At 35.1% G+C, this 22,431-nt stretch overlaps 1 protein-coding gene across 1 annotated transcript; it reads left to right on the forward strand.

Annotated features, from left to right (window-relative positions):
• Positions 1-5,158: 5,158 nt before the first annotated feature.
• Positions 5,159-21,658, forward strand: LOC120475276 (sodium-dependent neutral amino acid transporter B(0)AT1). Its single transcript, XM_039665955.2, has 12 exons — positions 5,159-5,484; positions 8,419-8,559; positions 9,684-9,821; positions 10,906-11,087; positions 13,819-13,929; positions 15,280-15,392; positions 16,645-16,773; positions 17,225-17,381; positions 17,847-18,051; positions 18,637-18,796; positions 18,864-19,026; positions 20,564-21,658. The coding sequence occupies exons 1-12, from the start codon at positions 5,280-5,282 to the stop codon at positions 20,789-20,791; spliced, it is 1,932 nt and encodes a 643-aa protein (XP_039521889.2). The 5' UTR covers positions 5,159-5,279; the 3' UTR covers positions 20,792-21,658.
• The last annotated feature ends 773 nt before the right edge of the window (positions 21,659-22,431 follow it).

Here is a 22,431-nt window from a genome sequence, read left to right on the forward strand (position 1 = left end):
AGGAACAGCGACCTCTAGCGGCCAGGCAGAATAATGCATCAGGTCCTCATCTCACCATGGTAACCACAGGAAACAACACGGGCCGAGATTTAACCTTTTTAACCTCTCTGTATTATATACATCGTTATATAAATCATATCGTGTTTGTATATGCATATATATATATATATATATATATATATATATATATATATATATATATTATGACTTATTCCTAACGATGTCATAAAAAATAGCCTACCTAAAAATGCAATTTCTTTCACTTTGTATAAAAATAAAAGATTATAACATGAATTAAAGTTTGATTAATTACAACAAGAATCGCCACTTCATGATTTTGCCCACACATGCCAAAACAAAACTGATATTCTTTTTCTGGTCAAAATGCCAAGCCTTTTAAATTGCTTGTTATAATTTCTCAACCTATTATATCACTAAATAGGCTATTGGATTCAGTCTTTCTTGTCAAGTCACTTTGCACCCATGTCGTTCCAACCCCATAAGACTTTCGTTCATCTTCGGAACACAAATTAAGATTTTTTGATGAAATCTGAGAGCTGGATCACTCCTGCTAGTCCATAGGCTTCTTGAGGAACTGAAACTTGCTGGCCTCGAAAAGTTATTAAAGACATCATTAAAATAGTCCAAGTGACTACAGTGGCTCAATCTTAAGTTTATCAAACGACGAGAAAATGAATAGTTTAAATAAAGTCGTTATTTTTGTTTGTTTTGTGCACAAAAATTGTTCTCGTCGCTTGATAAACTTAAGATTGAGCCACTGTAGTCATTTGGACTATTTTAACGATGTCTTTAATGACTTTTCGATGCCAGCAAGTTTCAATTCCTCAAGAAGGCAACCAGGTTCATTTTTTAAGTTAAGCCACACTGTAAAAAAATATTGATGGTTTAACTTAAAAAAGTTTAACTTAAAAGAGTTAATACAATGAAGAAGATTAATTTATTCATCAGAAACTCAAAATAGTATGTTATCTGAACTAAATAAATTATTTAAGTTGATTTGACAAAAGAAAAAATATTGTAATTACTACACTGTAAAGAAAATTGTTGGTTTAACTTAAAAAAGTAAGTAACCTGGTTGCCTTAAAATTTTAAGTTGATTGAACTGGAAAAAGTGAGTTAATACAATGAAGGAGATTAATTTAACCATCAGAAACTCAAAATATTAAGTTATCTCAACTAAATAGATTATTATAAAGTTCATTTGACAAAAGAAAATATGTTGTGATAACAAATCTTGAAAATATTTTTTACAGTGCAACAATATTTTTTTTTACAGAGTACAATACATATTCGTACTTGTACGCTAAAATTTACACTCACAAGTTTATGTCTGTCATATGGTAATGGCCTACTGTATTTCTGTGAATGGCATTTTACACAATTGTGACTGCTTGTTTGCATCATTCAACTTCAGATTTGTATTTTCCAGGTTTTCACTTTGGAGCTGCGAGTGTAAATGTCAACGTATAACGAATTTTATTGTATATGTTCTCAAATTCACTACACGCTCTCGAGTTTTGCTATCTTATCTCATAAAACGCTCGCTCACGGCTCTTGCTGATCTGAGAGTGTGACGCGAGCCGCGGACAGCAGAGGGCAGCAGAGGGTCACGTGACTGCACCGCGTCACCAGTCCTGCACACATGAGCACGAGACTCGAGGAAGCCTGTGATGTTAAACCGTGCAGTGACTGATGAAAGCGCTTCACACACACGTGATCATAAGGCTGGTGACGTCACGCAGGTAAAGGTATATATTGCATTTTAAAATTCTGCATAATATATACCCTTGTAACGCACTGTTATCCAAATACTGTGATCTACCTGATATATGCACCTTCTGTAATACTGAAATTGAAGACATATATTTTATTTGTTTTTGTTTTTTTATTGTAATGTTTCATCAAGTTTTTGGAATGATTTGGGATTTTTTTTTTTTGAATGTCCAAACAAGTCTTTAGAATCTACTGTTAACTTTTGGATAATTGTGGCAAAATTAAAAAAGATTTCTTATGAAAATTCCTATTTTTAATGAGTTTTTATGTGAAGAAAAATTATTTAATCAAATCTCTTAGGAAAATTGATAATAGAAAATGTTTTTCTTTTCTGAAGAAATATGATGAGATCTTTCATGTACCAAGATGATTAGTATGTGTTTGCTGTTAATTTTTTTTTTGTTTGTTTGTTTGTTTCCTTTTTCTCTCTTCTTTCCTTCTTTATTTTGTTTATGCAAGAATGAATCTACTTGTTCAATATATGCATTGTTGGAAATGATCCAGATGTTTAAGAGGTGCATGTTTGCACTATTGTAAAACAAATATTGAATAATAAAAAAATAAAAAATAAAGCAAAAAAAACCCCCAAAAACATTAGTGATACAGATGGTGTTACTGAATTAAATTTAATTTGTCACAATTTGTCTCTCTATGTCTCACACACAACACACTCACTCTCACTCTGTTTATCTCTCTCACACACACACACACACACACACACACACACGTTCGTGCATGCACTTTGGTACGATATTTATCATCTATTTATCAAAGATAAGTCACTTATGTAAAAATAATGAATTATTGGTTATCTCTATCGGAAACTGCAAACATGGAAGTAATAAAAGTAATATAATAAAGTAATTTCGGAATGTTTAGCATTTTAAACGATCAGAATATGACAACGTTTTCTAAAAATATGGCTTCTTATTACAGTAAAAAAAGTGTTCCTGTGGCTCAATTTACCCCAGGCTTGATCCAAGATGCTCCATCTGATTCTGAATCGAAATTGTAAAGATGCTAAATTAATGATCAAATTTCCTTTTTAAACAGCATCAAACCAACCAAATGAAGTTGACATTTCAATATCTATTTCTGAAACAACATGTTTCTAAAATTACAGTAACTTTTTTTATTGCCTGTGTGTGAAGGGGTTGTAATCACACATTACAATGATCCACTTATCGTGTTTTGCTTTTACCTCTGAAGGCCAGTATTCCTATTAGTGAAGTCTCCACAAACGCCACATCAATATACAAAACAAAACGAAACGACACGCCAAACGACAATCGCATCGGACGAAAACAACATCTTGTGAAAGATACACGAATAGTCAGTGAAATGCCTTATGGGAGATAACAGCACACATGTAGTGTTATCATGAATCATTAGTTCAGTCCAGCTGATTACAGTGCCAGTTTACATGAGTTTCCAGCATTCTCTCTCCAGCATGCTGTGTGTAAAGTCTCAGTGTGGAAAAATTGGTTGCAATCCGCTAAAAAATACACAGCACCTTTAAAAAATAATCGTGCTAAACACTTGCCACAGAAAAATGAGGTCAATTTTACTTATTGTTTTTTTCAGTGAAGTTTACCAATCCAGGCTAATAATATTTACCCAAATGATTTGCATGGTTTTATACATTGCTATAAGGATCATAAATATTAGAAGACCTGGACATAAAATGTGCTTTAATGTTATACAGCATTACATCTGTTATGCAGAAATTGTACTTTAAAGTAAACGGGTGTCTTCCCCCCCACACGTGTCAGAAATGATGGGTGGATACGACATATATGATCACATGACAATAAAAGTGTACAATTGCCCAGATAAAGTGGGTGGCTCATCTTACCCCACTCACGCCCTATGGGTTTTTGTATAAATAGCATTCAGAAACTCATTCAGAAAAGGGCCAATAAATAAAACTGATGCAAAAACGTATTAATATTAGGCCAACTGTAACTTTAGTGATGTGATGTCCAACATCTGTTCACAGCACATTATTGAGCCGTCGAACATGATCATGTAGGCCACAATCATCCTCCTCATAAAATGAAGTGAGTTATTTAATAACTTGTTCTGCCTCGCCGACTCCGCGAGTTAAACGACACGCTCCCTTACTAAGTGAAGTGACAACACGCTTAATGTGGAGTTAATCGGGAATGATTGACAGATGAAGATCTTACTCACGACATCAGCATCAGACGAGTCAGGCAGTTTCTGGAAAACATCTCGACCTGAAGCTGAGCTGTTCAAACGCCATCAATGATTCCTGACTCCACACACACACACACACACGTTTAGTATAAATCATCAATGATTCCTGACGCGACTCTCCCACTCGTTCATTAAACCGTGGGGGACTGTGTGTGTGTGTGTGTGTGTGTGTGTGTTTATGATGGTGTTTATCTGTGAGATAACACACTCTTGCCCTGTAAACCCACCCTGAGTAAACCCGTCAGCCTCTCTTCACTCGTTTACACACTAATATCAGAGGAATAAACCTCAAGTTATTATATAACAGAGTCATCCAGCTGGATCTCAATCACTGATGTATTAAAAGACATTAACAAGCGACTGAGGCGGTAAAAACAATATGAAAAGGTCAAATTGTATGTATATTTTGAACCCCATATGAAAAATAATGATAAAAAATGTCTTTTGGAAAGACTTTTTTTTTTTTTCTTTATATTTTGTATTGTGAGTTTATTTTCATGCCTAACAGTGCAAAATAATAGTTTATATTAGTAAAAAAGTCATTGTAAAATTTAACTAAGGAAACACAAACTAGAAAATGAAACAAAAAAAAATCTGTAATAAAATGAAATTTGCAAGCGAATTCAATCATAAATTCACAAATTAAAAAAATAAATAATAGAACATTACAATAGTCTACTATTCTAAAGCTCTGCTCACCGAGACTACAGTTTGACCACAAATACAGTAAAGCAGTGAAATATTATTCTAATGTAAATCATCTGTTGTCTATGTGAATCAAAGCTGAATTTATCATCATAATAAAAAGAACTCCAGAAATCACTCTAATATGAGGATCTGACGATCAACATTTATGATTATTATTATCAGTGTTGATAATAGCTCATATTTTTATGAAACTGATACATTGTATCCATCCCTTTTTTTCAGGATTCTTTAATGAATAGAAAGAATTAAATTGTATCCAAAATAGAATATTTTGTAACATTATGAATGTCGTGAATAAAAGTATGTTTTTGGAAAAAATATTTAAAAAATGCAAGAATGAACAGATATAAGAATGTCAAACCTTGATCCCACAACCGCGCGTGTGTGTGTGTGTGTGTGGGAGGGGTGTCAGTGCTAAAGATCACCACGTCTTAAGTCGCTGCAGTATTTATGGGCATCTCCTGCCATCACTGCATCTCTTCTCTCGTCCTCGTCTCCGAGAGCGCTTCACCATCACACACACACACACACACTATCGCCACCCCTGCAGTGTGAGGATGCGTCTGCGGCTGAAGCTCCCGAACCCGGGTCTGGATGAGCGGATTCCCTCTCACGCCGAGCTGGAGAAGCTGGAGCTGGAGGAGGCTGGAGAACGCCCGCAGTGGGACAACAAGACCCAGTACATGCTGACCTGTGTGGGCTTCTGTGTGGGGCTGGGCAACGTCTGGAGGTTCCCGTACCTGTGCCAGAGCCACGGAGGAGGTGACACACACACACTCATCATGCACACTGCTGCTTCTCACCTGGAAACATAGAAAAATTACACATTACAAACCTCTGAATCACACATATGGTGCTTTAATGCATTACAGTTTTAACATTTACAAACTCAATATGATGCATATTTGTCAATTAAGCTAGTTTATTAACCATTCGCATCTATTCGGTGGTATTCAAATAATCATATTTTTAAAAATACATTATTCAAATGGCTTGGAATCACCAATAATGTGTTTATATGTATTCAGCTGAAAAGCATGAAGGTTAAAATATGACTAGCTGTGGAACAAGCAATGTTCAGTTTAGGTAAAATGCATTGGATTGAAACTATTTAGATTTATTGAATTTATTAGATTTATAGAAATTTAGATTTATTGATGATAAATATATTGTATTTAAAACACAATTCTGACCCGTTTCATATGCATGACTGATGAATATTCCAATGGATGGAAGTTTTATGTGCAATTTAAACACACAAATCGCATAATGTGTCTGAAGACTCAGTTTGTTTGAATCAGTGATTTTTAGTGCATGCATGAAGTCTGTTCGGCTCAAGTTCACAAGCAACTAACTAACTACCTAATCAATTAACAACTAACTAGCTAACTTACTAAGCTAACCGTGAACACAATGTTCAACACATCTATTAGCATTTCAAACGCAACAAAAGTTGTTTTTGTGCTTCATTTTCAATGAACTTGCAACTTGATTTAATTTTATGCATGTAATATTAGGGCATTTTTATAATTGATTTAAATGAGCGGTGCATTCAAACATTTGATTTAGAGAACAACTGGCTTGTATTTTATTTTATTTTTTACATATCAATGTATTAAAAGCAATTCGTCTAAAAGTGTCTCTGGGAATAGTACAATAGTAACCCATAAACACTTGTTTGCTAGTTTTTTAAAGATGGAAGTGCTGTAATTGTGTGTGTTTGATGGATCTACTATTAACACGCCTCATAAAACCCCAAGGCCCTTAATGGGCTGAACGCTGCCACTTAAAGCAATTATAGTTAAAGATTAATTCACCTTCAGGACAGCGACAGATGCTTCCACGGCTAATCAACACCAGATTGATTTCGCTATTAAAACTGGGTGGAAGTTTCCATTCAGAAATGCTGGACGTCTCCATGTCCATGTGTCCGTTTGCTAGTATAATTTAGAGAAATAATTACTCTTCAAGGGGCTTTTTATGGTAAATACAGTATATTCATTATAAATACAGTTACTAGCAATGATTTCATGGCTTATTACTTTCGACCGATAGGTGGCGCAGTTCTGAAATTGATGTGGTGTGGTCAGTCATTGCGGCATCATGCCATTCAATTTATTGATGCGGTGTACGAAAAAAGTTTCGTCAATCAAGCCAAAATCTATAATATATTGCCGGCACTGTCTGAAGATGATCTGACTTGAATTTGATGAAAATCGGACAAGAGTTTGAAAAAGAAGGTTTCGGAAAAAAAATCTAAATGGCGGACAGGAAGTTCAACAGAATTTGGTTTCGTGGTCTCGAATCTATTAAGACAAGTATCATTGAAATAGTCTATTTTAATCAAAAGTTATTTTGGGGAAATTTTGTGCCATTTTTTGACACCGAGATTCATAACGATACGGCAATGCCTTCAGAAAAAATGGCATTTTATAGCAAAATTAAATAACAAAAATGGCATATGGGAAAATTTAGAGAGACCAGCGAGCATGATAGGGTATCATGATGGGTAGCATGATGGGTAGCATCATATAGGGTAGCATGATGGGTATCGATTGAATTTTAAAGATATCGATTCCTAATTTGATTCCAATAAGGTTAAAAAAAAACATAGACATAATTTACATTTAGTCTAATTACAAAACATTTGAAAATCATGAACAGAAATCATCAGGCTAAAGAACAAGGAGCCGAACTAATGTACACTTCAAGCGTTATTAAAGACAATAAACAAAGAGCGAAGAGATACAACTGAACAATAAACAGGGTTTTAGGATTTTCAGATATTACAGAAACTGTCATCAACTAACTGTAATATATATTTCAAATATAGTTACAAAAGTTATTCAGTCAAGAACAAGTGAATTTTTGTTTGATTATTGATTAGACGGCAGGAATATTAGGCTTCTGTCACTTTAAGAGCTGCACTGATCCAGTATACTGATACACACGCCTGAAAACAGCGAGTCGCTCGCCTGAATGGTTGAAAGGAAATGCTCACGAATTAATTGATAAGATAAAAATTATAATTTGTTTTATAACAAGTATCTGATTCGTGACATCTCAACTTTAGTCTCAAACTGTCAATGAAACGTACAGGAACACAAATCTGAGACATGGAAGCGTATCTTCCACAAAAACACACTGATGATGATGATGATGATTCATGATGATTCTGAAGTGACTGAGCAGTTTCAGAATTATCTTCATCATCATCATCATGTGGACTTTCGAAGCTTCAGGCTGATAAGAGTGAAACGCTCAGATAAAGACTCAGATGTTTAATGACATCACCTTGTTTCCAGCGGCTGCAGAATGACTCAGCGAAAGGCAATTTAACCAGTGATAACTGCTAAAACTTTACAATAAACGTTCGTTAGTTATCCTACATCATTAGTTAACATGCACTAATAATGAACTGCACATATCCAGCATTTAATAATCTTTGTTAATGTTCATTTCAACATTTACTAATACTTTATTAGAGAATGCACTGTGAACTAACATAAACAGCTGTGTTTTTATAACGAAAAATAAAAATACAGTAAAAAATATATTGCTCATGGTTAGTTCATGTTAGTAATTAATGTTAACTAATAAACCTCACTGCAAAGTGTTAGCAAATAATTAATTGTATGCCATAAAATGGGTAGTTTATGCTGCTGAGAATAAATGATCTTACCGTTGGTCTTCCAGGAGCGTTCATGATCCCGTTCCTGATCCTGCTGGTCCTGGAGGGAATCCCGCTCCTGCATCTGGAGTTCGCCATCGGACAGAGGCTGCGGAAGGGCAGCGTCGGCGTCTGGAGATCCATCAACCCGTATCTCACTGGAGTCGGTGAGTGTGAAAGCAAGACACCGTTAAAGGTGCAGTGTGTAAGTTTTAGAGCCATCTAGTGGTTAGGTTGCGAACTGCACCCAACAGAAGTTACGGTGGCCGACAGGAAGTGATGTCGTCACTAGAGTCGGTGAGTGTGAAAGCAAGACACCGTTAAAGGTGCAGTGTGTAAGTTTTAGAGCCACCTAGTGGTGAGGTTGCGAACTGCACCCAACAGAAGTTACGGTGGCCGACAGGAAGTGATGTCACTGGAGTCGGTGAGTGTGAAAGCAAGACAATTGCTGCGTCCCAATTCGCCTACTTATACTATGCCCTAAAAGTATGTACTTTTGAGTGTGTAGTAAAAGAGTAGGCAAGCTTTGGGACACACTACTTTATCATCTTTGTGCATCCTGTCACCATAAACTGAAATGTCAATCATCTCGTCACAGTTAAAATCCTCCATTCAATCTAATTTAATTTCTTACCGTTTTCGGAGAGAACTGTTGTCGCTCGTTCATCTGCCAGACGCGGGTCTTTCATGCGGACACTCTCCTCATGTGTTTGCAATTTGAATGTAATGACGCAATTAAAAGTTAATGGCTAAACGCATCTTTCCAAAAGTTCACAATGCTTCTGCAGATGCAATATAATAATGTAGCCAACATTGAATAAATACATTTTCGTCAGGTTAGATACTGATAATTAAACACTCAAACCCTTTATCTAAACCTCTCTACACAACCGCCAGACTCGCGCGTCCTCCATGTCTGTAGTTTTTCACTCGTGTTTTGTAGTTCTAACCGAATCCTCGTCCAACGCGCAATGGGTTGTGGGCAAAATCAGCCGATTCTGAGCGGATATATTAGAGCATCCGGGTCTCTCTGGAACACTCATTTCAACATACTACGATTTGGGACGTACTAATTCTATTTTCGAATACTATTTAGGACGGATAGTGTGCGAATTGGGATGCGTCAACTGTTAAAGGTGCAGTGTGTAAGTTTTAGTGGCATCTAGTGGCGAGGTTTGCAAATTGCACCCAACCGAAGTTACAATGGCCAACAGGAAGTGATGTCATCACTGTTAATAATAATCAACGAACACATGAACACATGTGTGTTGACGGCCACTCTCACCCTCAGGCATCGCCTCTATGCTGGTGTCCTTCATGGTGGGCATGTACTACAACACCATCATCGCCTGGGTCATGTGGTACTTCTTCAACTCGTTCCAGGACCCTCTCCCCTGGAGCCAGTGTCCCGTCAACGACAACCGCACAGGTACGGCCGAGGACTTTTCAGTCACCTGACCGCACACACAAAGACACTCAAATAATACATGTTTTACATGAAAATAAAAAATAAAAATATATATATCTTGCTCAGTATTTTTTGTTTTGTTTCCACTACAAATATCTAAACACTCTTAAATCAAGGTACATCTCAAGGTACATCTACGGATGAAGCTAAATGAGTTTGAGTTCTGAAATGTTTTATTCTTAAAGCTACACTGTGTAACTCTTTTAGTTTTTTCTTAGCTAAAAACGCTTAGTTCTTTCAAAAATATGTGTGCTCATTAATGTATATTTACTTCGTTCAAGTAATAAAGTGTTCTCGTGAGTGTATAATATGCCATAGAAAATACATACGGGTAAGGGTTTCTAATGTCGGTCGCCATGTTGACTCTCCATCTTGAAAGTACATTAGCCAAAGAGGGACATACCCGTTAATTCAAGCTTCGCCTTTCGCGTTTACGTTTGAGTTAACACTCATGAACGAGGTCGAACTGGAAGCCGTGTTAATCTTGGACTGCATTGGCCACCGTAGGAGTTAAAAAGAAATCGGAATTGAGAGAAACAGAAAGTAATATTCACTGGATGGTCATATACCTTTTCACCACTAGATGGGGGTAAAAATCACACAGTGTAGCTTTAAAACAAGAACACACACATCTGCCAGTGGAGTCAGAAAAACACACTTGCTTCAGAGGGAGACGCATGTTTCTCTGCCCCCATTGGCTGATCGTTTTCATTTCAAGTATGTCATTTTGATAAATTGTTCAAAAGATTTTTTTATTTATTAGTTTATTACTGTTAAACAAATTATTGTTTTGCCTTTTTCTTATTATTTCATTTACTATTTTTAATTATTTAAATTTCATCTCTTTAAACTCCATTTGATCACCAAAATGACATATTTAAACGTTTTTTCCGTTTTTCTTAAAATATCTTGACTGTAACTCGACACCCTTGCCTCATTTAATATATTCTATAAATATGCAAATGAGGTCGTTGTGACATCAGAAACACCAGCGATTTCAAACCATGAGCAGAAAATACTCAGGTGTGTGTGTGTGTGTGAGCAGGGTTCGTGTCGGAGTGCGCGCGCAGCTCTCCGGTGGATTACTTCTGGTACCGGGAGACTCTGAACACGACGCCGGCGATCGGGGAGTCTGGAGGCCTGCAGTGGTGGATCGTGCTGTGCCTGTTCTGCGCCTGGACTCTGCTCTGGGTCTGCTGTCTGAGGGGCATCGAGACCACCGGGAAGGTGATACACACGAATCACACACCTCACTCGCTGCTCTCATATCACTCACACAACCTCAGGACTGACGCCAGTGGGCTTTCCTGTTGTTTTGGACCCCATTGACCTTCATTTCACACAAACAGAGAATATAAGATTCGGAATTACATCATAATCGATCTATTATCAACAATCAGTATTCATCTTATAATTTCGACTTACTCTGTAATTATGTCAAGTATGAATTTAATGTAGTTTCAACTTATTCCAATTTTGACTTAGTATGTCATAATTTTGACTTTATGTTATAATTATGACTTAAATTATGTCCTAATTATGACGTTGAACATCAGTTTTGATTTTGAATGTCAGAATTAAGACTTAATGTGATAATTGACAATCATAATTTAACTTTAAATGTCATGATTATAACTTTATGTAATAATTGACTTGATTTTTTTTTACTAAAGACTAAGACCGCTGCACAGACCCCAAATAATCATGTAAAACGGTATTTTGTTATAAAAGTTTCAGAGTATTTACATTTATGCATTTGACACGCTTTTTTCCCCATCAAAAAATATATACACTCACTGCATCAAAGGCATAAATATAAACTCCTCTACTGCACAAAATAAAATAAAAATATAAAAATTGTCTGTACTGTTTGTAATATTAAAATACTTTTTTTTAAAGAATTGTTGTTAAACAATTAAAAAAATTATGTTTACTTTTTTTTACTACAAAACTGTATTCTGAACTCTATCACTATATCATTAATAAATAAATAATTAATACATCACACCCAAAATTGCAAAATTGTAACACAAGAAACAACAAGGACCCGTCCACACGTTTCATTCTGCATGTGTATCGTTGGGTTAAAGCCCTCCACACACACTGTCAGTCACTGACGTCATGTGTCAACCAGAGTCATAAAGAAGACCGTTATTTATTAGAGGACCGCCGCAACAACACAACAATAATCTCGTAAAAAAATGCGAACATTAACCCCGGTTTATGATGAGAAATCTCCAAACCTGCTTACCCCGAATCAGTTCCTAACGTGACTCCAGAAACGAGATAACCCGGGGTCAGCCATGGACAGATGTGCGAGCGCATGTCCTGGTTAAGCATTATCTAGCGCACACACACACACAACAAGAAAAGCTCATAAAACTGATAATCGGGAGGAAACTGGAACAATCACTGCACATGTCTTGCACTATTATAAAAAGAGCACAAAGGGCAGCTGTAAAGATACCAACACCACTGATGGCTGTAATCACTTCATTGATAACACACTTTTCTGCTAAAGCACGGGATGTGACAAAAAAACAAAAACAAAATAAATATGAAGATAAGATTTGCATGAAGAAAGTGAAGCGAGTACTTAAAATCTTTAAAACTAATATCTGACCACCAAAATTATATATTTAAAAGTGTTTCCATGAAAAAAAAATATTCTATAAGCCTTAAAATAACTTGACTGTAACTCGACACCATTGCCTCATTTAGTATGCGTGTTTTTTTTTGAATATACAAATGAGCCCTCCCTCCACTCACACGCTGATCTGATTGGTTACAAGGTGGTTTGTGACACCAGCGATTTCAAAGCGTGTTTTTGAGACTGTCTTATACTCTGCAATGCTGTCCACTTACGAAAAAGAAGTTTATTCAAGTGTGCCATTAGTATACTTCTTTTAAACTAAAAATAAGAAAGTAAACTTTCAGTTTATTTTTCCTGTACTTCTCAGAAGTATACTTTACACTTACACTTACACTTACTTTACACTTACACTTATTACACTTAAGTGTACTTGACTTATACTGAGAGAAAAGCAAGTATATTTGACCTGTTCTTGTACTCAATCTTTTGATCTAGAAATACTTAAAAGTATAATTAAGTATTCAAAATATACTTTTATAAGTATTACAGTAAAAAAGTAAACTACTATACCCATAAATTCACTTGCAGTACACATGAGATACATAATTATGAACTAGTTGTGCACTTACTGTTACACTTATAGTACACTTAAACGTATACTTTTATGTACTAAAAGTGGGCCAATTTAGTCCCAAGCGGTATTAAAATAGTACACCTACAAGTTTACTACTAGTACATAGTGACATTAGTATACTTACTACATAATGTATACTTAAAAAATACTTGAACATTACTTAAGTATACTACATAAAATGAACTTGAAATATACTTCTTTTTCGTTACTTACACATGGTGTGTGTTAAAGCGGATTAAACACACCACATACACACATACACAACACTAAACGCTGGATTTACACCACAGGAGGACAAGATTTTTTTGCATTGCGAGATTTTTTTCATGATACTGAAGTGCACTCACAACCAAAATAATGACTATTGTTGAGGAAAAATGCTAATTTTTCTTTAAATGCACAATTTCTTTTATTATTACTGCATGAAATTTAAACAACAAATTCCATGAGTACTTTTTTTCTCTGTTTTGTTTTTAAATTAAAGCATAAATGTATTTAAATGAGAAATGTGCTTTGTGTTCAGGTCATTTTGAACCGTAGCTGATAAAAAAAAAACACTGATTAATGTCAGATTCATCAGTCTAAAACTTACTGACTTTGTAACAACTTCCCAAAAATGTTGGGATAATACTTTGTACTTTTTAAGTGTCTTTTTTTTACCTTGTTACACTTGTGGCGTTACGGGTCAAAAATGACCCGCCAACAAAAATCTCTCGTCTCTGTCTGTGTAGGCTGTGTATGTGACGTCTACGCTGCCGTACCTGGTGCTGACCATCTTCCTCATCAGAGGCCTGACCCTCAAAGGCTCTGTGAGCGGCATCAAGTTCCTCTTCACTCCAGACGTGAGTTTGACTCTTCACTTTACGCTCGAGTTTCATGGAAAACTGCAGCTCAGACATCCTGTAGTGAAGGAAGAATTTCGTCATCGACAACTAAATTATCATTTTACTTTACTTTTTGGTTGATGTTAACCAAGTCAGTTTAAATATGTATCTATTGTAGGCAGGGGTTATCATAGTTAAACTAAAACTTAAACCATGAAAAAGTAAAATAAAAATGAAAAATATAAACTTATTTTGTCAGGTATAGCTGCCAATGTAACATTTATAACTTGATGCTAAAATAATTCGAGATTGAACTATTTAAAAACTGTAAAAAATAAAAACACAACAAAATTACACAAAAAAAATTAATCAAAACGACAAAAACAAAAAAAAAATGTTTCATGGAAAACTGCAGCTCAGACATCCTGTAGTGAAGGAAGACTTTCGTCATCGACAACTAAATCATCATTTTACTTTACTTTTTGGTTGATGTTAACCAAGTCAGTAGGCAGGGGTTATCATAGTTAAACTAAAACTTAAACCATGAAAAAGTAAAATAAAAATGAAAAATATAAACTTATTTTGTTAGGTATAGCTGCCAATGTAACATTTATAACTTGATGCTAAAATAACTCGAACGAAACTAGAACTAGATTAAAAAACTATAACTAATAAAAACACAACAAAAATCACAAATACAATAATATAAAAAAATTATAGAACTATTAAAAAACAAATAATCAAAACGACAAAAAAAAAAAAAAGCTAAAACTCGAATTAAATTAGCATTTTTTGATAGAACTGTTTTAAAAAAAACAACTAGCCTCCACATTCTGTACACAGACTCATCTGGAAATCTGAGTTTACTCACTCAGTTAAAGCCTGTCTACCATTTGTCTTGTTTTATTACTAAAATTGTTCATTCTTCAATTAATTTCTTCATCTCTTAAATATGCGATTATTACTCCCATACTTAAAAAATCTATCCAATTTTGAGTGATTTCTAATTTTTTTTTGACCGATTTCCATGATTTCCTCTTGGACAGTACATTGGCAGCTGACTCTGGGATTACTGGTCTTGTTTTAGATCATATCTCTCTGGTCACGCTCAGTTCAACTTAGAAATTTCCAACCAAAGTCATCTAAAGTAAGCAGGGGTGTTCCTCAGGGTTCGGTCTTGGGCCCGCTTCTACTTCCTTCTATCGAGCACAGAGATCGTTTATTACTATTCACTGTGATTCAGCCTTTCTAATATTTTGTCAATATTTAACAATTTAATGCTGGTTAACATTAAGTTAAAGTTTAGGCGAACCCAGCTGTGACTGTGTGTGTGACGTGATGTTTCCTCACGGATCGTGTCTCGCTCAGCTGGACGAGCTGCTGAATCCGGCGACGTGGCTGGACGCTGGAGCTCAGGTGTTTTACTCCTTCTCTCTGGCGTTCGGAGGACTCATCTCCTTCTCCAGCTACAACTCTGTGCAGTGAGTCTCGTCAGCTTCATCTTTATCTTCACAGCTGTAGAGTAAAGCAGTGAATTTGTGTCCGAAATCGCACACTTCCCTGCTATATAGTAGACGGAAAACAAAAGCTGTATGTCCAAATTCACATTACGCAGATAAAAGAGGCAATACGACCTTCTACTTCCAGACAGGTTCTGGTGTGCAAATGCATTTTAGCAGCCCTGAAGTACTTACTCAAATTCATTTGGTTTGAATAAGAAATAAAAAATTGTTGAAAATATTGTCGCGTACCTAGTGACATGTGAGTTCAACACTGTCAACCCTAACGGTCAAAATTATTAATTGGTTTGAGTAGGACAAACTTAAATTCAACGAATTAGTTCAGTCAAATTATTTAAAGCACTTTCTTTTTCTTTCAAGTTCACAGAACTGATATATTTTAAGTAAACTGAACTGTTTCATTGTTTTGAGTTTTATGAAATTATTTATTTTAATTTAGACGAACTTAAGTATAACTGAAATGGCTGGGATATCTATTTCCCAGCATGCTTTGCCGAAGGCACACGAAAGAGAGTGTAAATGCTAAAATTAAGTGCAATATAATGTTTTTTTTGTGTGTAAGATTAATGTTAAGTGTGAGATTTAGTAGTGATTAATGTTTTGTTATACTAATTTAGAAGAATTTCTCTTAATGTTGGCTTTAGGATAGTTACCATCATGGTGACGAGTGGTGCATTCAGTTTGATTTGAGAGAAAATTATCCCTTTATATGATTATGCTCATACAGCATGTACTTCTGTGCTTGTATATTGTAACATAATGTTTATAAAATACTGTTTCTAATATGTTAGCATTTACAATGTCAGCAGATTAGCTTTTAAAGCTAAGTTTATACTATTAAAAGTGATTTGAGTTCTGTCAACTTATTCGGGTTTACAGTGTACTTCATAGATTTAAGTTATAGTAACTGATTAGTAGTATTAACTTTATTTACCCAAGTTATCTTAACAATAAGTTATTGAGTTATTTGGAAACAAATCAAATATTTTTTTATGCTTAAATTGTTTGAGTTAATAAACTTAAATGATTTAAGGCAATCGGTTTCCTCAAACGGTTTGAGTTGAACTAACTCATCAGGTTTTACTGTATAATTTACTATATAAACTTCTAGTAGACAATCTGAATGGCCGGAAACATAGTGTCCGGTGAGTGAAACAGATTGAAAGCCTGCTTGCTAATGTTCTCATGTGTGTGTGTGTGTGTGTGTGTCCAGTAATAACTGCGAGCAGGACGCCGTCATCATCTCTGTGATAAACGGCTTCACGTCGATCTACGCCGCCATCGTGATTTACTCCATCATCGGCTTCAGGGCCACCGAGAGGTTCGACGACTGTCTCAACGGGTAAATGTGACAGCAGGAACACATCTCATATATTACACACACACACACACACACAACTGATTTATGATCTGTGAAGGAATAGTTCACCAAAAAATAATTATTGTCATTATTTACTCATTCTCATGACGCTTCAAAACCACACACTGCTATTGTTAATACACTGAACAAAATTATAAACACAACACTTTTGTTTTTGTGAAGCTCACCGCTGTGCTGATCAGCTTCCCGCGCGTCTTGTTCCGGTAATCCGCGTGTGATCCGGTACTCCAGCGCGAACTCGCTGATGATCTTACTGAGGGCAAAAACAAAAGTGTTGTGTTTATAATTTTGTTCAGTGTATTAAAAATAAACAAGAAAATTAATAAACATTAAAATATGTAATTTTACATTTTATTTTTTTCCTCATTTTTCAAAGAGAATTTGCTCAATTTGCGCTTTTGTTTCCCGACAGCAACATCCTGGCACTGATGAACACGTTTGATCTGCCGGAGGGAAACATCACAGAGAGCAACTATGACAGCGTTCTTCAGCATCTCAACAACACGACACCAGCCATCATTCAGGAGCTCCAGCTCAAGACCTGCGACATCCAGACCTTCCTCAGTCAGGTGTGTGTGTGTGTGTGTGTGTGTGTGACGACATCCAGACCTTCCTCATAATCATAAATGAGTCTTGATCATCAGATCCTCATATTAGAGTGATCTCTGGAGGATCATGTGACACTGAAGACTGGAGTAATGATGATAAATTCAGCTTTGATCACAGGAATAAATTACACTTTACTGTATATTCACATAGAGAACTGATGATTTACACTGGAATAATATTTCAAATTTTTACTCTATTTTTTGTATTTTTAATCAAATTGTTTTTCTTTAAAAAAAAATATATATATATATATATATTATTTTTTTTTTTTTTTTGACTGATAGTGTATATAATGTCTTTCAATAAGTCAAGCCCTTCCAGCACGTCTTCATGAATATGGCTGTTTTCAAGGGTTTTCCAGGACTGAAATGTAAAACACTGTTATTGAGGCGCGTGTACGAACCCTGTCCTGTGATCTGCCGCAGGGCGTCGAGGGAACCGGCTTGGCCTTCATCGTGTTCACCGAGGCCATCACCAAGATGCCCGTCTCTCCGATCTGGTCCGTGCTGTTCTTCATCATGCTCTTCTGTCTGGGACTGTCCACCATGTTCGGGAGTGTGGAAGGCGTCGTCGCGCCGCTCCAGGACCTCAACATCCTCCCTAAGAAGTGGCCCAAAGAGGTTTACACAGGTACACATACACACATGAAACAGAAGCTGCGCTTGTCTTACAGTCAAACCGAAATATATTCAGACACCTTCAACATTTCTCACATCACCTCAGTTTATTATAGCAAAAATATTATATTCAAAAATCGTATCTGGTGTCTACGGAGCCCCCCTAGTCCCACTTTGGCAAAAAAAAATTTATTATAACTATCTTGTGGCCTCAAGATAGAGTTACTCTAGTATAGTAATAGTATCTTGAGGCCACAAGATAGTTATAATTAATTTTTTTTTTTGCCAAAGTGGGACTAGGGGGGCTCCGTAGGTGTCTGAATAATTTTTGTTTTGACTGTAAATCTGAGTGAAATTCTGGAACGAGAACAAATGTGGGCGGGGCTTGATTTAGTATGTGAGAATTGATTGGATGGTTGTGGTTTGCTATTTGCTGATCTCATGTGAGTGACAGGTTAAAGCCCCGCCCACATCATCCCAGAAGAGAGGGAGGGGTTATTCGAGGAACATTAATGCTGTTCACCAATAAATCACCAGAATTAACTGCAAATGTATTTTTGGTGACTTTGAACTGATTCTTGATCTCCGACGTGTTCAGGTCTGGTGTGTCTGGTGTCGTTCAGTCTTGCGATCATCTTCGCTCAGGGATCTGGGGATTACTGGCTGGCTCTGTTCGACAGCTTTGCGGGATCGATTCCTCTGCTGATCATCGCCTTCTGTGAGATGATGGCGGTGTCCTACCTCTATGGGATCGACAGGTGAGTGTGTGTTGGAGAGATGTGTGCTGGTGCGTGATGATGGGTTCCTGATGTTCTCCTCTCGCAGGTTCAACAAAGACATTGAGTTCATGATCGGACACAAGCCCAACTTCTTCTGGCAGGCCACCTGGAGGCTGATCAGTCCGCTCATCGTTCTGGTCATATTCCTGTTCTACTTGGTCACCACTGTGAGCAAAGAGCTGACCTACATCGCCTGGGACCCGGAGTCGGTGCGTGCATAGCATACACACACTCATACACACTGTGCCCGTCCGCCTTTAGATCCATCTAAGATCAATGTCAGCAACGGCTGCCTCTATAACCATCTCGTTTGTACGGAGGCGTATTGCATTCACTTGAAGAAAAAAAAAATCTACTCTGTTTTTCTGAATTTACGAGTTAATTTTTCATGGAATTTTTTTTTTTTGCTCTGTTTTTCAGAATTAACGAGTTAATTCAGAAAAACAGAGCAAAAACTTTTTTTCTCATGAAAAATTAACTGATTAATTCAGAAAAACAGACCAAAAATGTTTTTTTCTCATGAAAAATGAACTAGTTAATTCAGAAAAACAGAGCAAAAAAATTTATCTCATGCAAAATTAACTCGTTAATTCAGAAAAACAGATCAAATTTTTTTTTCTCATGAAAAATAAACGCATTAATTCAGAAAAACAGAGCAAAAATAGTTTTTTCTCATGAAAAATTAACTCGTTAAGTTGTTAATTTTCATGAGAATTTTTTTCTCATGAAAAAATAACTCGTTAATTCAGAAAAACGTAGCAAAAACTTTTTTCCATGAAAAATTATCTCGTAATTCTGAGATAATTAACTTGTTAATTCAGAAAAACAGTGGATTTTTTTTCCTCAAATGAATGCAATACGCCTCTGTACGTTCCTATGGTAAAACTAAAAGAAATAGATTTGAATGGGATGAAAAATATCAATTATGTTATTCATTTCTGGACAAACGGTCAGAAATCTCCAATAGTTTGGGCTATTTAAAAAAAAGAAAAATTAAAGAAAGAAAGATTTTTCCTAAATTAGTTTTTAGAAATTAATGAGTGCCCAAAATCTGCCACATTTACATCACGTCTGATAAATACATGTGTAAAACATAAAAATAAAATGAGATAAATATTAGTAATACATATGAATTATAAATAAATTGCCACTAAATAAATAAATATGAGTAATACAAAAATATATGATAAATAAATATGAGTAATTTGAATAATTAATCAATAAACATGGATAAGGCATAAATACATGTGATAAATATCAATAAATACATGAGTAATAAATAAACAAAAAAATAAATACGAATATGACATATGAATAATACATAAATAAATAAATGAGCAATAAATAAAAAGAGTAATATATACACTTGTAATACATAAATATTGTAATAAATACATAAATATTTAATACTTAAATGAGTAACACAAGAAGAATAGAATGTAAATAAAAGAGTATTTAATACTAATTTATTAACACATTATTACTTACATTTACATATAACACATTATTTATTTATTACTCTTTATATTTACTACGCTTATTTAGTAAGTTTATTTTTTTTCTCTTTATGTATTACGCATTTGTTTATATTACTTATTATTAATATGTATTTATTTATTACTCATCTATTTATTATTTATATTTATTTATTACACTTACGATACCTCAGTGTAATAAATAAAGATGACTAATAACTCAATCTGAGTAGTGAATAACACCAGCTTTGTGTGTGTGTGTGTGTGACAGGATGACTTCCCTCTGCTGTCGACGCGCTCGTACCCGGACTGGATCTACGTGATCATCTTCATTCTGTCTGGCGCTCCGGCGCTGGTGATCCCGGCCGTGGCGCTCTACAAACTCATCCAGAACCGCTGCTGCGCCACACAGGACACACACACACACACCGGCGGGCCGCTCTACTCCATCTCTGACAAAATACGAATGCCCGACGAGACCGACAATCACAGACGCTGAACACACCACACAAACACGAGGGATCCAGACTGACCTTTGACCTCTGACCCCCACTGGAGTTTACACACGGGATTTGCACTGCCGAGACTGAACCGTCTCAGTTTTCTGTGGTTTGGATGTATATACGCAAAGAGGAGTTCACATGTATCTATTTTATTGTTCTGAGGACACACACATTACTCTAGCAGCAATGACTAGAAAACAGCCGTTTACCCAGAAGTCTTTGCTGTGGACGCTGAACACACGTCTGAAAGTCAGGAGCAAGTTTTTCCCATCATTTTTTCATTCTATATAAGCTAATTTTTGATCTAAGATCAATTATTGGGGGGATTGTGTGCTTTATCTCATATAATTCTGTTGTTCATGTCAGTGTACAGTGACTGTAATATATAATATTTACATGAAATCCTTGTAATCGTGTATTATCAGTATTTTTATGATGTGCTCTTGTTGTTCTTAACAATGCCAGTTTAATAATAAACCAGATTTGATCGTGAACATTGATTAGCATTTAAAGTTGCAGTAAAGATGAGATAAGAAGCGTTCAACCTGATCATTAAATAGAGTAAAGCCTGCATTAGTTACAATCCTTCAAATATAATTCCCATATTAATATTTGGTCAAAAGAATTCAATTTCTTCACGCTATTTTTGTGATTCAAGCAGTAAGACCTCACTTCTCACCAATGGCTTCTCCATTTTTGTTAAATTAATAATGACGATGTGTGATATGTCATGTGTTGTTAGTTTATCTGAGGTTTTATTTACAACGATCAGGTGATTTTACACATAAAACCATAGAATTCAATAGGGTTGTCCTTCCTTTTTCACACGACTGTATATAATAAATGAAGCTTATTTTATTTAATCTACCTTTTCTCATTTTTATTTGGTTGAACCGGAAGTACTAAAATAAAAACTACATAGACACTGAAATAAATAAAAAGACAACAAAATGACTAAAACTTTAACTATATAAAATATAGAGTTCCACCATATAAACTTCAAAAATCACTTATTTCAGGAAAAAAAACTATTTCAATAAGGTCAATTAATTATTTATTATTATTATTTAAAACCTGTGATACGCGTAAAAATAAACAATTATTTAATATATATATATATATATATATAAATATAAACAATTATTTAATATATATATATATTTTTTTAAATAATTGTTTATTTTTACATATATATCTATATAAACAATTATTTAATATATATATATATTTTTTTTTTAAATAATTGTTTATTTTTACATATATATCTATATGCATAAATATAAACAATTATTTAATATATATATATATATATATTAAATAATTGTTTATTTTTAAAGATATATCTATATATCTATCTATATATATATATATATTTTAAGTAATTTTTTTTTTTGTTTTTTGTTTTGTTTTTTTTTTTTAAGTTAAAAAGTCTAAAAATATTATAAATTAGACTGAAATAACACTGCTGGGATGAATTAAACCCATTTCCACGACTCGTGCACCGAGCGAACAGACGCTGACGGAAACAATCCAGCCGTGAGTGAACATTACACATTAACTCGACGAGTTTAGCTTTCATACGAGCCTTTATCTTGCTGACAAAACACAGAATAAAGGAGCGAGTATTAAAGGTCAC

Source organism: Pimephales promelas, chromosome 18, assembly GCF_988280905.1.
Source record: "Pimephales promelas chromosome 18, fPimPro1.hap1.1, whole genome shotgun sequence".
NCBI classification, from domain to species: Eukaryota; Metazoa; Chordata; class Actinopteri; order Cypriniformes; family Leuciscidae; genus Pimephales; species Pimephales promelas.

Bases quoted from the DNA above. Each gene is read 5' to 3' on its own strand.
- LOC120475276 (XM_039665955.2), top strand. From the start codon at position 5,280: ATGCGTCTGCGGCTGAAGCTCCCGAACCCGGGTCTGGATGAGCGGATT. The intron at 13,930-15,279 runs GTGAGTTTGACT...TGTCTCGCTCAG, and splicing joins AGTTCCTCTTCACTCCAGAC to CTGGACGAGCTGCTGAATCC. The intron at 17,382-17,846 runs GTGTGTGTGTGT...GATCTGCCGCAG, and splicing joins TCCAGACCTTCCTCAGTCAG to GGCGTCGAGGGAACCGGCTT.